The sequence below is a fragment of the Gymnoscopelus microlampas genome (genome assembly GCF_963454915.1).
Source record: "Gymnoscopelus microlampas genome assembly, chromosome: 9".
Lineage (NCBI taxonomy): Eukaryota > Metazoa > Chordata > Actinopteri > Myctophiformes > Myctophidae > Gymnoscopelus > Gymnoscopelus microlampas.
In genome coordinates, this window is record NC_139946.1 from 12,416,289 (window position 1) to 12,429,553 (window position 13,265).

A 13,265-nucleotide genomic window follows, 5' to 3' on the forward strand; every position below is an offset into this window, starting at 1 on the left:
TAATACACATTAAAATATAGCAACGTTGGCACACAGCTTTGAAAATCCCTTTAGACATTAAACAATAACCATTTGATCAAGAAATTAGCCATGAGTGAAAATAGCTTCGATACCACACGTTAAACTGTACCTTATTCTTAAGACATACAAATATTAACTTCAATGACATTTCTACTTGTTTACGTTCTAATGCAGTTGCCAACAACTTCACCAGTAAAGAGCAGGCTAACATTAGCTATAAGACACCTGAAGGGCGGACGTGCTGACAACATGTTTAGGACTAAAGTGATCGAAATCAGGTTTCGCCATTAAAATGTACACTTGCTGCCCGTTCAACTCACCACGTCCTCAGGATGGCGACGTATTTCGCACCAACTATCTTGTTTATTATATTCTGGACCATTCTGACCTTCGTCTGGCTGCTGCTGTTACACTGCCAGATGGCTGTTCAGGACCCCAGGACTGCCTCTTCTTATGCCTGATGAGAATAGTGACGTGGTGGCAAGCAGCAGTGACAGGGTCATCTCAGGCCAATGTTTCATTATTAGGCATTTAATACATAGATTTAATATCATCTATGGCAGGGGTCTTCAACGTTTTTTTTCTACAGACCAAGGACCCCTTAGTTGAGAGAGAGATGAAGCAGGGACCCCCACAACTTTTTCATAGATTCCATATTTTTGTTTCATTGTTTGTGACAGCGCGATCATCAGTGTATTTTGGATTCATGTTAATGTGTATTTTCAGATATTTTAACTACTTGAACCGTCAATACTTAATCAACTGTACCTATCACTCTGTACTTAGTTTGCTCTTTTTTCCCTCGACACAGCAAACTTCTTTGCCGATAATAGCCGATCTGCAAGCTCTCATCGCGAGGCGTTGTTGTGAGCTTGTAGATCTGCTATTTTTGGCTAAAGTTCTCCTCAGAATATGGACGCTAGGGTTCAAGTGGTTTAATGTAATTTAAAAAAAAGGTTCCTGTTACGCAAAGATTTGGCGGCCGGGCGGCCCCCTATGGGTCACGGACCCCCTGTTGAAGACCCCTGATCTATGGTAAATCTTGAATGCTTGTGAGAAATACTAACCGGTATGTACGAGAGCACTGTGTGCTTGTCTCAGTCATTCGTAGTAGCCTTCAACTAGTTTTGAATATATATAATTGTATAAATAGTGCACTGATGCAAGGCTATAAATTAAGGTTTGATCATTTATCATTGGGGAAAATATGGACAAATTCACTTTCCAAACTATAATAAACCCTTTATTACAATGTTTTCCTTTATTTTCATTTTTATGTATACAAGATTCAAAAGCCAGACATTGAAAAATGTATAATTCTGTTATTAAAAATGGCACATTTATTGCTACATTACTGTTATATACAGGACAGTTCTCAACTACTTTATATATATATTTATATATAAAAACAAAGTAACAAAGGATACTGGGATTGGAGGCACTCTGAGGACACTACAGTAGTCATGTTCATGTCCTCACCCCAAGTGTAAAGATGTCAGGGTCTGTAGCTGTGAATGTACTTGTTTCAACACTCAAATATTAATCTCCCCCTATTTTCTAGCTCAAACAAAATTGTGATGGGTGAAATGTTTTTTTTTTTGTCGTTTTATTACTTTCTTTTTCCAAAACAAAAGCTGAATCCCATCAACTGAACACTTTGTCATATTAATATTAGTCTTTTGTTACTAAAGTATCCTCTCTCGGTCATTAAATAAGAGGACAATTATTTTCTTCAGGTTTCAAAAAGAATGTATGCCAAGAGTCAGGTCAAGAAACAATGCAGACTCTAAAAAATTTCCCCCATCACATAACTCATAATACAGGTTGTAGGCTACAGGTTGTCATTGTGGGTTGTTTTACAGAATACTCAATGTTCATTCTTTCCCCAAACAAATCTGCAGTATTTAGTACACATATTCATCTCATAATAGAAAAAAAACAACTTCAAAACAACTCTTTGAAAGAAGTATTCAAAACCTCTCACAAAAAGTCACTGTCAAAGCCAGAGCTGGCATTCAGAAAAGTCAAATGCAGAGATCTCAAAATCTAAAAAGGAAATTGTCATTGAAGTCGTAATGTGCTGAAATTCATTGCAGCAAAAGGACTCACACTCTGTTACACGGGAACTGAAAATGCTGCTAGTAATGACAAGAAGCTCCAGTTACTACAGCTCAAAAATAAAAACAGCCTCCTACTTCAAAGCCGAAGCGATACATACACATACACGTCAATGTGCATCAAAAAAGCAGACAGAGGGCCAAAATCAGCATCTCTTTTGAACCCAGTAGTGTAGAGTGGTTTAGCAATAGGGGGCATAGAAAAGAAATGCATGACCTGAACCCACGACCCTAAATAAAAACAGTAGTTTGGACAATATGGTCATAATCCAGTTGAATAATTAGAAGAAAGGAATAAAAACTAAACAAGATCTACATATCATTTATTTATTTTACTAGATACATTGGGGGGGAAAAATCTCTTTATACCACTTTAAACTTCTTCCTGAAAATTGAAAAAAGCATAGGAGAGGGGAGGGTGAAGGAAATGAACAGGTACCTCTCCAATCTCTGTGATAAATGAAATGATATGGTTTACAAAATAAAACTGTCTTATAATGAAAATACAAGTTCAGGCACTGATAAGGTATCACTCTCCCGCCATGACATCTTCAGTCTTGAGAATGAAAAGGCCACACTATTGATTTTAAGTTTTTTTCTTTTCCCCATCTTTTTCTACAAATTAAAGTTAGATCTTTTTCAACAATACTATGATCACAGGACACACAAAAGGCTCTTCGACCCCAAACCCCCACCCGCCCAGAATCTGTGATTACAAGTTGATAAAGATCCTTCACCACGGGAGACGACATGGGAACAATATCACAATCAATAACACTGTTTTGATCTCCATATTCTCTTGTATCTTACACTCAAATACCAATGTCTGCCTCCAAAACAAATGTGCAGTATACTGTAGTTTAGCTGCACACTGAAAGAATGCAGACGGTAAAAAATAAAAATAAAAAACTGAAATGAAATGACAATGATACTGTACTGACAAAACCCAGGAATATGAAATCAGAACATGAAGGCGATACACATTTGAATGGTAGCTACATTCAAAAACCAGTTGCATAATTACTGTTAGAAGAGATTAAAAAAATCCCTCCCTACAATTTTGCCTTATGGTGCCTTACCACTAGAGTAAGAACACTTCAAAAGGACGGTGACACACACTCCATCCACATGTCCCCATATGGAAATAAAGAATTCCTCTGGTTAAGGGACAATACACTTCCATTCTAATTCCACAAACTAAAACTGTATTTAGGCCATCATATCACCTTTTATGGTGACTTTAACTTATTGGGGGGTGGAAGGATAACCACATTTTTACAATTATCTTTAAGTTGATCCTTTTCATTCGTCATCCTGCCTGAGCAAAGCACAGTTGAATGTTGAGCTCCATTTTTGAACAAATTCATTTAAGTGTCAAATATCCCTCATTCAGATAATCTACAATACACTCTAAACTTCAAACTAATATTGCCTTTGTTATTTAGAAATCTACAATGTATAGACTAACAAAAAATATATATTCTTATATATATATATTTCATTTTGCTCAACATGAAACATATCGGAGTAATGTATGGATGAAGTGAATTTACATATCAGACTTGTCTCAGTAAGAAGATACAAGGAACACTTACTCAGGTGGAAGTTGAGTGGCTGAGTAACTTAATGGGAATGATCTTTTTAAGAATACAAAGCCTCTACTTGGCAAAGGCTTGTCTGTTTATACAACAGTGGGCCGATATGATTCCTTATATCAATGGAGTCAAGATCGTTTTTAAGTTTATAATATCGATTAAGGGGCAAAAACATGGGATTCAAGTCTGTTATCACTGTGGACACTTTCTATGTCAAAGCAACGACAGTACCGCTGATCAGTATTTCTCAAATTGTTTATAAGTTGGCCTTGTAGAAACTGAAATGCACTGACGGTTGACACCCATATTTTTCAGTTTATTATATACAACTGTGCTTTGTCTGGTCTACCTACACTTTAGTAAATAAAGCATTTATCACTAACTGAAGCCAGGACAAGGGAGAACTGGAGTAACACTAGAGTGTGTGGTCAATAAACAGGAAGAACAGCTTGAAGTTGACTGATTCTACCACTGGATCAACTCTAATTTACAAAGAAAATCCTCCCCTTCTAACTCTCCAGATGCCCTGTAGGATGAAACAGAGACTCTGTCAGACCCTATCTGGATGTCAGAGGTCCTGTCATTCACGTAGCCTGCGCTCGAATTATCAACATTTTACCTTTTCCTGGAGGAAAAGTGGGCTAGAGACAATTCGACCTCACAGCCAGGAGCTTGGTTACATAACATATGTAAGACTGTACCATCACGCTGGGAATGACATACTACATTAAAAAATAATTGCTCATACACATAAGCAATCCCTTACAATAAATGTTCCTCACTTGTAAAGCAATTCGCTTAAATGTCTCATAGAAAACATGTAACAATTAGGCACAAATCCTTGATTAAATTTGTTTGTTTTTTTGTCATATTCTTGTCTTTCACCAGAGCATATCGCGGCAGTGTGTGAAGTCCCAAATTTGTGGCAGGACAAAAGTACTCTGGTGTGCCATCATGGTATGGAAGCCAAAAAAAAAGATTCTTACATGTATATAAAAAAGAAAAGACAACTAAAAGTTCTTCACATTTGAGCTGGTAGTCATGGTCAGGAGTGCGGCAAATAGGCTGTGTCAGTTTTGGCAGTATGCATGATGTGTGTACAAGGTTGTGTGAATGTGCATCTCAAAACTGAAAGGGATAATACACAGACACGTCCATATCTACACACACACACATACACACACACACACACACACACTGAGAATAATGGGTGGAAGAATCTGTTAAGGCCACATCCTCAGAGCCAAGGAAATCCCACCAGATCTGTAAAAGAAAAAAGAATACACATCACATAATATCCATACAAAATAGAAAACTCAAGCAATGCCAATAGCCTTACAGGACCAGACCGCCGTCAAGAAATGTCATTGTCTATTCACAGATTCGACCATATAGAGTGGGTGTTAATTCATTAACTAACTGCACAATGATGTTTAACCATCTTTTTTTCCAGATTGTTAGCTGGACTTTTTAATTCAGTCTGTATTACATGACCAAAAACTGTGCAATGATACTTAGTGCGTTGTATTAAGCAAGCTTTAAGTCTCTGCAAGTTTACCAAGGTTTGTTTGAGTTTCAAGGAAGCCATTAAATGGATTCCAGTCATTTCAATACAGCAAATAAAAACTAAATTGCAGACTTACTTGAAGCTTGCTTAATTCAACATGCTAAATTGCATTGCATTATTGTTGGGTTATTACAATTTTCAATTGAGTTAACAAATCCAGCCAAAAATAGTTCCTGGAGAAAAGAAAGCCAAAAATAGTTCCTGGAGAAAAGAATGATTTACAAATGAAACATGACTTAACAGCAACAGAAATATCAGATGGAGTAGCAGAACATTTTGAGTCACCAGGGCTGAACATGCCCCCGACTGGTAAAGCAAGGCAGTTTTATTTGTATAGCACATTTCAACAACAAGGCAATTCCATGTGCTTTACACAAAACATAAAGCAAAGAAAACACATTATAAAATGACATTAGGACACAATAAAACAAAAAATGCATGGTCGTTTAATGCTTAAAAATCGTAGTAGTATTAGTAAAACAAAAAAATAATCTGAGTTAAAGGGTAGTTCACCCAAGAAATTACTTTATTTCTCTTATTTTACTTACACGGTAAATCCCGAATCCAAAAATGAAGAAAAAAGTTGATGAATGGAATTAATCAGAGACTTATTTTAACAGCAAAACTATATGAGAAATCCATCCATATACTCCAAAACACCGGCCATATTATCATTTAGATTCTGTTTTATCGAAGTCCGCTGAGAAACCGTCCACAAATGTCACCAAAGAAGAAAATAAACTTTTAAAGCCCCCGGAAGCTAAACCGGCTCATGCATAGGCATGCATCAAGAATAAGTAGTTTTTACCGCTGCTTCATAGAAAATGATAGACATTTGGGACACACCATGAGCGGTGTTTTGGAGTTTATGGATTTTTCATATTGTTTTGCTGTTGAAATAAGTCTGATTAATTCCATTCCAAGGTTTTCTTCATTTTTGGATTCGGGATTTACCGCTACGGAATATTTTACAATCGAAAAATATCCGTAACTGAAAGACATCACCGGGTAAGTAAACGATAGAAATAGTAATTTCTTGGGTGAACTACCCCTTTAAAGCAACACAATTTCTAAGTTGTTTTCTCAAAACAGAATATTCAATTTGTAACTCCTTGTACCATCAGTAAAGTAGCAAAACTACTATGCCTACCTTGGTGTTACATGTGGCTGACTGGATTGTGGCCATCTCCACCCAGACTAGGATGGCCTCCTGAGAGCATTGGTGCGTCTCCCACGACTCCAGACACCTTCTCCTCCTCGCGACGCTTCAGACATGCTGCCTTGGGGTTCAGGTTACGTTCTTGAAATAGAAGAGAAATTATCGCTTTTGATTAATATTTGAAATTTACCTTTTGTAGAAGAAGAGGTAGAAAGAAGCAGGAACCAATCCAAAAGCTAAGCTATCAGCTTGTGCTGCACAGAGCCATCAACGTCATCCTCAACTTGGAACAACAACTGAGGGGTCAGTCACCAGTATAGCCATTTGCTACAATTGGAAAATCTCGGAGTCAGGTTATAACTCAGGATTTTACAGTGCACTAAGAAGAACACATAATAGCATATGTCTTCAGGCTTGGTGGTGACTGACCTCTCACTTGTTGTTCCAAGTTCAGAATAACGTTGACGGCTTGATGCAGGATAAGCAGCTTGGTCTGAGGTTTGTCGTTGCTCAGGTGGAGCTGGCACATCCTTCCCAGCTCCTTGAAAGCCTCGTTGATGTCCCGCACTCGCAGGCGCTCGCGGGCGTTGTTGGCCACCCGGCGCTCCTTCTCGCGCTCCAACTTCAACTCAGGGGGAAGGTCCTCGTCGTCTTCATCTTCCACACTGGGAATAACAAAAAGGTAAAAAAAAAAGGATGAAGCAAACGGGGCAAATAGACCTGCCCTTATTAGCCAACAGCTCTTTTTCTTGTTTGTTGCACCAACCATGTCAGGCGTTGGAAAGGTCAGCAGTATAGATGGACACTGGATACAGCTGCACTAGCACACTGGAGCAGAGTGCATGTACAATACAGAATCAATTTAAAAGCACTATTTATTGTTTACAAGACTCTGAACTCCCATAGCCAGGTGATCTGAGATCTCTGTCTACCGATACAATCTACTAACAAAATTCGATATAGGATCTAGAACAGAGGGGGAAAAAAACTCAGATAACAAACATAAGACCACTGCTTTGGAAACCAATCCTGATACTGTCCCATTATGAAGGCGCACCCTGAAGTCCTTGAAGTGGTTCGGCAATGCAGTTACTTTTTTAAATCTCTGCATTGTTTCAACCCAGTTTTTCTACCCAACTGAATTTAGGTATGGGTAGAGATCGTCTGGATTCACAAGACTAACTAGGTTGTAAATGGTTTTGCTCCAGAATGCATCTCTGATCTTGGGGGGAATGGGGGGGGGGTGTTGCATCCTGCATGGTTGCTTTAGTATAGTCTGAAGTCTGTTTGTACATTGTCCTTTAAATGTGAGAGAAATTTGCTATATAAATAAATTGTACTCATATGATGAAGTGAATGGAGGACAACAAGACATTAGGTAAGGAGCTACACTTGAGATGTTTTAGAGAAGGGCAGCAGCATCCTGCTCTTAAGTAATCTTTGTCCTGATAATGTTAAGACCTGTATCCCACATAAGCTGGAAATGTTAACATACGTTTGTATCTCAACAATGTGCTTGTAATGCTCAATGCGACCATAAGTTGTATATATTGTCTGGCAGAAAAGAATTTAGAGCGCAGACAATGTTGAAAATGTATTATTCTAGTTCAAAATGTCATGTTGTACAAAAGTGTACAACAAAATGCTTACATAGCAGCTACACCAACAAAATGTGCCTTTAGTGATATTTGAAAAGAGCCCAAAAGCACATCGTCGCTAGTAAACAGCAACAACATGAAACCCTATTGGAGAGACTTACTCATCATCTTTCTGGTCTGAAAGGCTAGAGAGGATCTGGAGGGCCAACGCCTCCTTTCTGTAAACAACGTGGAATAAGGGGAGAGGGTATGTCAACAAAGTTAAACACCAAGCCTGACTCAGGCTAGCATGGCTTGGGAAAACAATTACATTCATTAAGCACATGTTATATAAATCTCATCAAACCAAGCAGGTTCTATGATGTTTTCTTTTTTTCGCAACGTAAGGGTAGCAACATTTCCACCTATGTGGGATAAAACTGCTAACTCTTAACTGTAAGTTTTAAAAATAGATTGAACAAATGTAATGACACAAGCTAAAAAGCAAAACAGTGATTGGAGCGAGGAGCTATACCTTGCTCGAGTGCGTGCCAGCTTGACCTCCTTCTTTTCCTCCTCGGACTTGTCTCCAACAGATGAGTTTTCGTCGTCCTCCTTGTCCTCTCTCTTGATGTCTGAAGCGCTGGAGGAGTGTGTGGAACGGGCTACACCACCGGGGAGATCTAGCAACAAAAACACACAGACAGGTCATCAGGTGGATCCCATTTCCAAGACGCAGCAAACTTGATTTCAGCTAACAGGTGGCTCTTTCCCCTGTATTTATCAGCGAGGGTGTGATATACACAAGTCATCAGGAGTACCGTAAAAAAAATGTTTTAAATAAATATTTTGTGTATGTATTTTGACATTTTTGAAACATTTTGAAATGTTTTGAAAAGCTCACCCAAACACGAATTGTGCAATATGAAAAAAATGCAATTTAAACCATTTTTGCTTAAGTGAACAGAGCGAAATCCACTGCAGGACCAATTGGATAAGTAGTTTGTTGTTGCTGTGTGTGGATTTTCTGAGTTACGCGATACAACACTTGTGAATGGACAAACTGAGAGAGGATTATCTTTCTCCATTAAGCACACAATGTGCTCGCTTGTTTTATCATGCTATCATCAAACACATTGGTGACGTACATCTCCCGATGTGCTGCCACAGCAAAATTCAGAAAATGTCAGTGGAGGACTCCTGCGGCTCAAGCGATGCGATAATTTGGTGTGCATGCACCTAGGGGTTGCAACTTAATCCACATAATCACAATAAGTGAAAAAAAAATGTGTTTCTCTCTCTGAGGGCTGATATAAAAGAGTCAGATGACAATGTCCCACGATTAGAGGAAATAGCAAAGTGAAGCAAATTCTGAGGCTACTACGGAGGAATAAGATGGCAGTGGTGAGAGACTGTGTGCTATGACTCACTGGTAAATCCCTCAGGTTGACCAGCAGTCTGTGGTGGTCCAGAGGCATGGTGACCGTGCAGCAGGGTGCTGCTAGGTGGAAGGCCTGTGGGCTCCTCATGATGGCTCCCTCCCTGCAGAGGAAGGCAAGACAGAGAAAATGAACCAGATCTCCTAATTTGCGTGACATCACACGAGACTGCAAGCATTCTGACGGAGACCCATAACCGTAGAAAGCACACACTCTTACCATGGCCGGGTGTCTGTTGCTGAGGGCCAGTCCAGCGTTGGAGAAGGCAGGAGACAGGCCTCCGAGGCCGTTATGTACCGAGGACACAGCACTTAGCAGGCTGTGCATGTCAGAGTGAGGGCCCCCCAAGCCTGGGCCCTGGCCCACGGCATGGCTACGCAATACATGGATGGCCTCCTCCAAACGATCCTCCATTTTATTCTGCTAGATTGGCACAAAATATGTAGGTTATCAATATTTGTTTTCTGGCTCAATTCATTTATAGGCAGGCACTTATCGGTAGATGAAAACTTGTAGAACTAGCAACATAGAGTAGTTATTATCATATATAGACAGATTCTTATTTCAAATAGCATTCTCCTCATTAAAATAACAAAAACAGTAATTTATTTTGAGACAGATGTCTGACTGTACCAGTGCATGAGTTTGCCCTTCGTAGTTGGGTGTGGGTGGTCTTTGCCACTGAGACTGAGCCCCTGCAGAGATAATGGATGAAGAGCAGCCAGTTAAATGCGAGTTCAGATAATGTTCACTAGTGACAATTCTAAACTCTAACAGCAGGTGGAGCTACGGCTCCATTTCTATCAAGTGTGTGCATCTTTTCACAGGTCACTCCTTACAAAACAAGTACAAACCGCACAAGCATCAACAATGACAAATCTTAAAATGGATTTACAACAGGCATATATTCTATCTATAGTTTGTATATTAATGTACAAGGCAAGGGTTTTCAAAACTTGACAACGTTGCATCATTTGATGTTATATTATGCCCTGACTACACAATTTAAAACAACCAAATCCAAGATCTTCCAAATGGAAGCCTAGGTTTGTAAGGATGTAAGACACAATTTAAAGACATCCCGAGTCTACACGTGATCCATGTACAAGCATTCTGGATGGCCTCACTGTACCTGCAATTCCCTGAGGAGAGCCAGGGGTGGAAGGAGCCGATGAAAAGTTGTTACTGTTATGGTCCGAGGGGTAGATCTGAAAAAAGAACACGAAATGAGCACTAAGCCTCTACATAATGAACAACAACATACACTGGGGAAGTAAAACTATGAATATCAATGAGATACCATGAAGCCGTTGGGATTCAATCTGGACAAGGGAACAAACTCACCGAGGCCAGAGCCTTGCCGATCTCATCTCCTGAACTGCCAGCCGTGGTACCTCGGTTCGCTGTACGAAGACAAGGGAAATGATGTTGACCGGACAACTCATTCAGGTACAAAGATCGATGGAATGACCTCAAGTTACAGAGATCTCATTGTGTGAAACTCAATTAACCACTATGGCCCTATTAAAAATGGCAGATCTACAAGCTCAGCACATCGCTATTGAGCTTGTACATCTGCTGTTTTAGAGATCATTTTGCCTATAATAGCATGCCCAAAGTAGGGACGCCAGGATTAAAGTGGTTAAAAGCCACTAAAAGGACTTACCCATAATGCCATCTCCATTGAGGGATGTGTGGTTGTAGCTGGACGGAGCCGAGTGGAAGCCGTTGACCTCACTGCCATGTAAAGGATAGTTCTGTGGGGACAGAGGCAGGGGTTGACGCTTCTAGAGAGAGAACACAGGTATCTAGATTAGAAACGCACACACCCCTCAAAGAAAAGATAACAGTGACGAAGACTTTCAGTCCTATGAGGGGAAACAAGCGACTTCATGTCCACCAACAAAACCACTACTATCGTCCATTTCATTTAGATTATGGTATGATGATCTATGTGGATCTTATTAAACAAAGCTAACATCATGAAGGCAGTAGGGACTACGTATTATGCCAACTGACTGGACCAAGGTTATCACTTACTAGGTTCACCATAACCGTAGCTAAATGCCATCATTAGATAACTAGTACTGACATAAATTGGAAAAAACAAGCGCACAATCAGAAATGGATAAAATCAATGTCAGAGAACATGAGTGAAAAATAAACAAAGACCAGACGGTAATATTAGAAAGAGACAATTAATCTCGCTCACCATCCTGTCTTGTGGGTTGATAGCAGAGAAGGAGCCTGGCTGTCCAATGTGAGGGGAGTTGCCCAGCATGGCAGAGTAGCCGGATGAAGACCATGGGTCTTCTGAAGATGGACAAATATTATGTTAGTAAATATTAAAATGATGCACGCATAAACAATGCATGGTCAAATTCGGTCAAAATGGTACTATAAAATGATAGTGCAAAAATAATCAGTGCACAATAATCAGTGCGAGGTTACCTTGCATGTAGAAGGAGCCAGGGTAAACAGCTCCAGGCTTGGCACCAGGATATCCTCCATTCTCCCTAGCATATTCATCACCAGATGTGGAAGCGTACACCTAAACAACAGACAGGAAAAGAATGCGCAGAGTTGGCACACAATTTCAACAATCGCCATACACACAAGACCTGGATATTTTATTCTTCTGAATTACAGTACTAATATTTTCCCTTCACGCATAGCTCTGAACAACAACTGAGGGAAACAAGTCCGTAATGGCATTTTGGCCCACCCTATCCTTGTCAAATGCCGTTTAATTACGATACTCTGACACGCCACAAGATGGCGCGAGGGAGTCTGCCAGGCTACCACCAGGCAGGCAGGCCATCCGTCCGTCGCCTATGGAGGACAGCACAGCGGCCATGGCACGCTGGGCACAGCAACGGCTCGAATCCCAGTGCACAGTGAGTGCTTCCTCTCGTTCCCAGGGGTCCAGTGACATCGCACTGTCACTGCCTGGCCTACAGCCCCTCCCTATAGAGACACTGTCTCAGCTCACACACACACAAGTACACATTCTGCTAGAGCCAAAACAACACCACAACAACACGTCTCTGCGGATAACATCAAACTAAACTCAACGATATTTAATCCACTTTCGATGGCGTCGATTGGAGGTTCATTTTTACCATGCACACACAAGACAAAGCTTCTAAAGACTCCTATAATGACATTGGACATTTTATATTAGTCCCTCAAGGTGTTCAATAATCCTTTCTACTTAGTGCTAACAAAAATGGATGCTGTGCCTGTGGTGACATTCCACTCCCATGTGTTCCACAGCCATAGAATGAAGACAGACATGAGGAGCCCTCCACTTCCTGACACCATCAACCATCATTTGCTCTTCCTCACGTGTACTGGAGGGGTGGAGAGACAGAAAAACGGAGAAAGGAAGACCGAGAGAGAGGAAGAGACAGAGAATGGAGGCTATGCTGCGAAGAATGCTAATCCAGAAAAGGGACTTTTTTTTCCTGTAATTTGATTTAACAGGGAGAAGTGGAAAGGGAACGGAGAGATGCACTTCTAATTACAGAGCCATCTGCCTGTTCCTGGACCACGTCCAACTCCACAGGCAGCTGGGCTGAGGAGAGGGAGAGGAGGGAGAGAGACAGAGCGAGAGTGAGAGCGAGAGAGAGAGAGAGAAGGGGGCTGGGATTCAGTCAGCAAGAGAGAGAGGGAGGGCGGGAGGGAGGGAGAGAGAGAGAGGGAGGGAGAGAGAGGGAGGGAGGGGGGCCAGAGAGAAGAGTGAGAGCAAGCAAGAGAGAAAGAGAGATTGCAGCGAGTAGGGGGTGGT

General features: G+C 40.6%; 1 protein-coding gene across 5 annotated transcripts in view; it reads right to left on the minus strand.

Moving 5' to 3' along the window:
- Positions 1 to 1,251: 1,251 nt before the first annotated feature.
- tcf3b (transcription factor 3b) overlaps positions 1,252 to 13,265 on the minus strand; it is a 29,783-nt gene continuing 17,769 nt past the window's right edge. For 2 of the 5 annotated variants that reach the window (XM_084065689.1, XM_084065685.1), the window contains 13 exons: positions 11,927 to 12,026; positions 11,688 to 11,788; positions 11,142 to 11,262; positions 10,820 to 10,878; positions 10,608 to 10,683; positions 10,109 to 10,170; positions 9,695 to 9,898; positions 9,467 to 9,578; positions 8,572 to 8,719; positions 8,219 to 8,275; positions 6,889 to 7,124; positions 6,451 to 6,600; positions 1,252 to 4,996 (listed from right to left, as the gene is read on the minus strand). In XM_084065689.1, coding sequence (XP_083921815.1) covers positions 6,458 to 6,600; positions 6,889 to 7,124; positions 8,219 to 8,275; positions 8,572 to 8,719; positions 9,467 to 9,578; positions 9,695 to 9,898; positions 10,109 to 10,170; positions 10,608 to 10,683; positions 10,820 to 10,878; positions 11,142 to 11,262; positions 11,688 to 11,788; positions 11,927 to 12,026 — 1,419 coding nt within the window. In that variant the 3' untranslated portion in view covers positions 1,252 to 4,996; positions 6,451 to 6,457. The remainder of the gene's footprint in view (positions 4,997 to 6,450; positions 6,601 to 6,888; positions 7,125 to 8,218; positions 8,276 to 8,571; positions 8,720 to 9,466; positions 9,579 to 9,694; positions 9,899 to 10,108; positions 10,171 to 10,607; positions 10,684 to 10,819; positions 10,879 to 11,141; positions 11,263 to 11,687; positions 11,789 to 11,926; positions 12,027 to 13,265) is intronic. The other 3 variants (XM_084065688.1, XM_084065687.1, XM_084065686.1) reach the window with 3 other exon arrangements.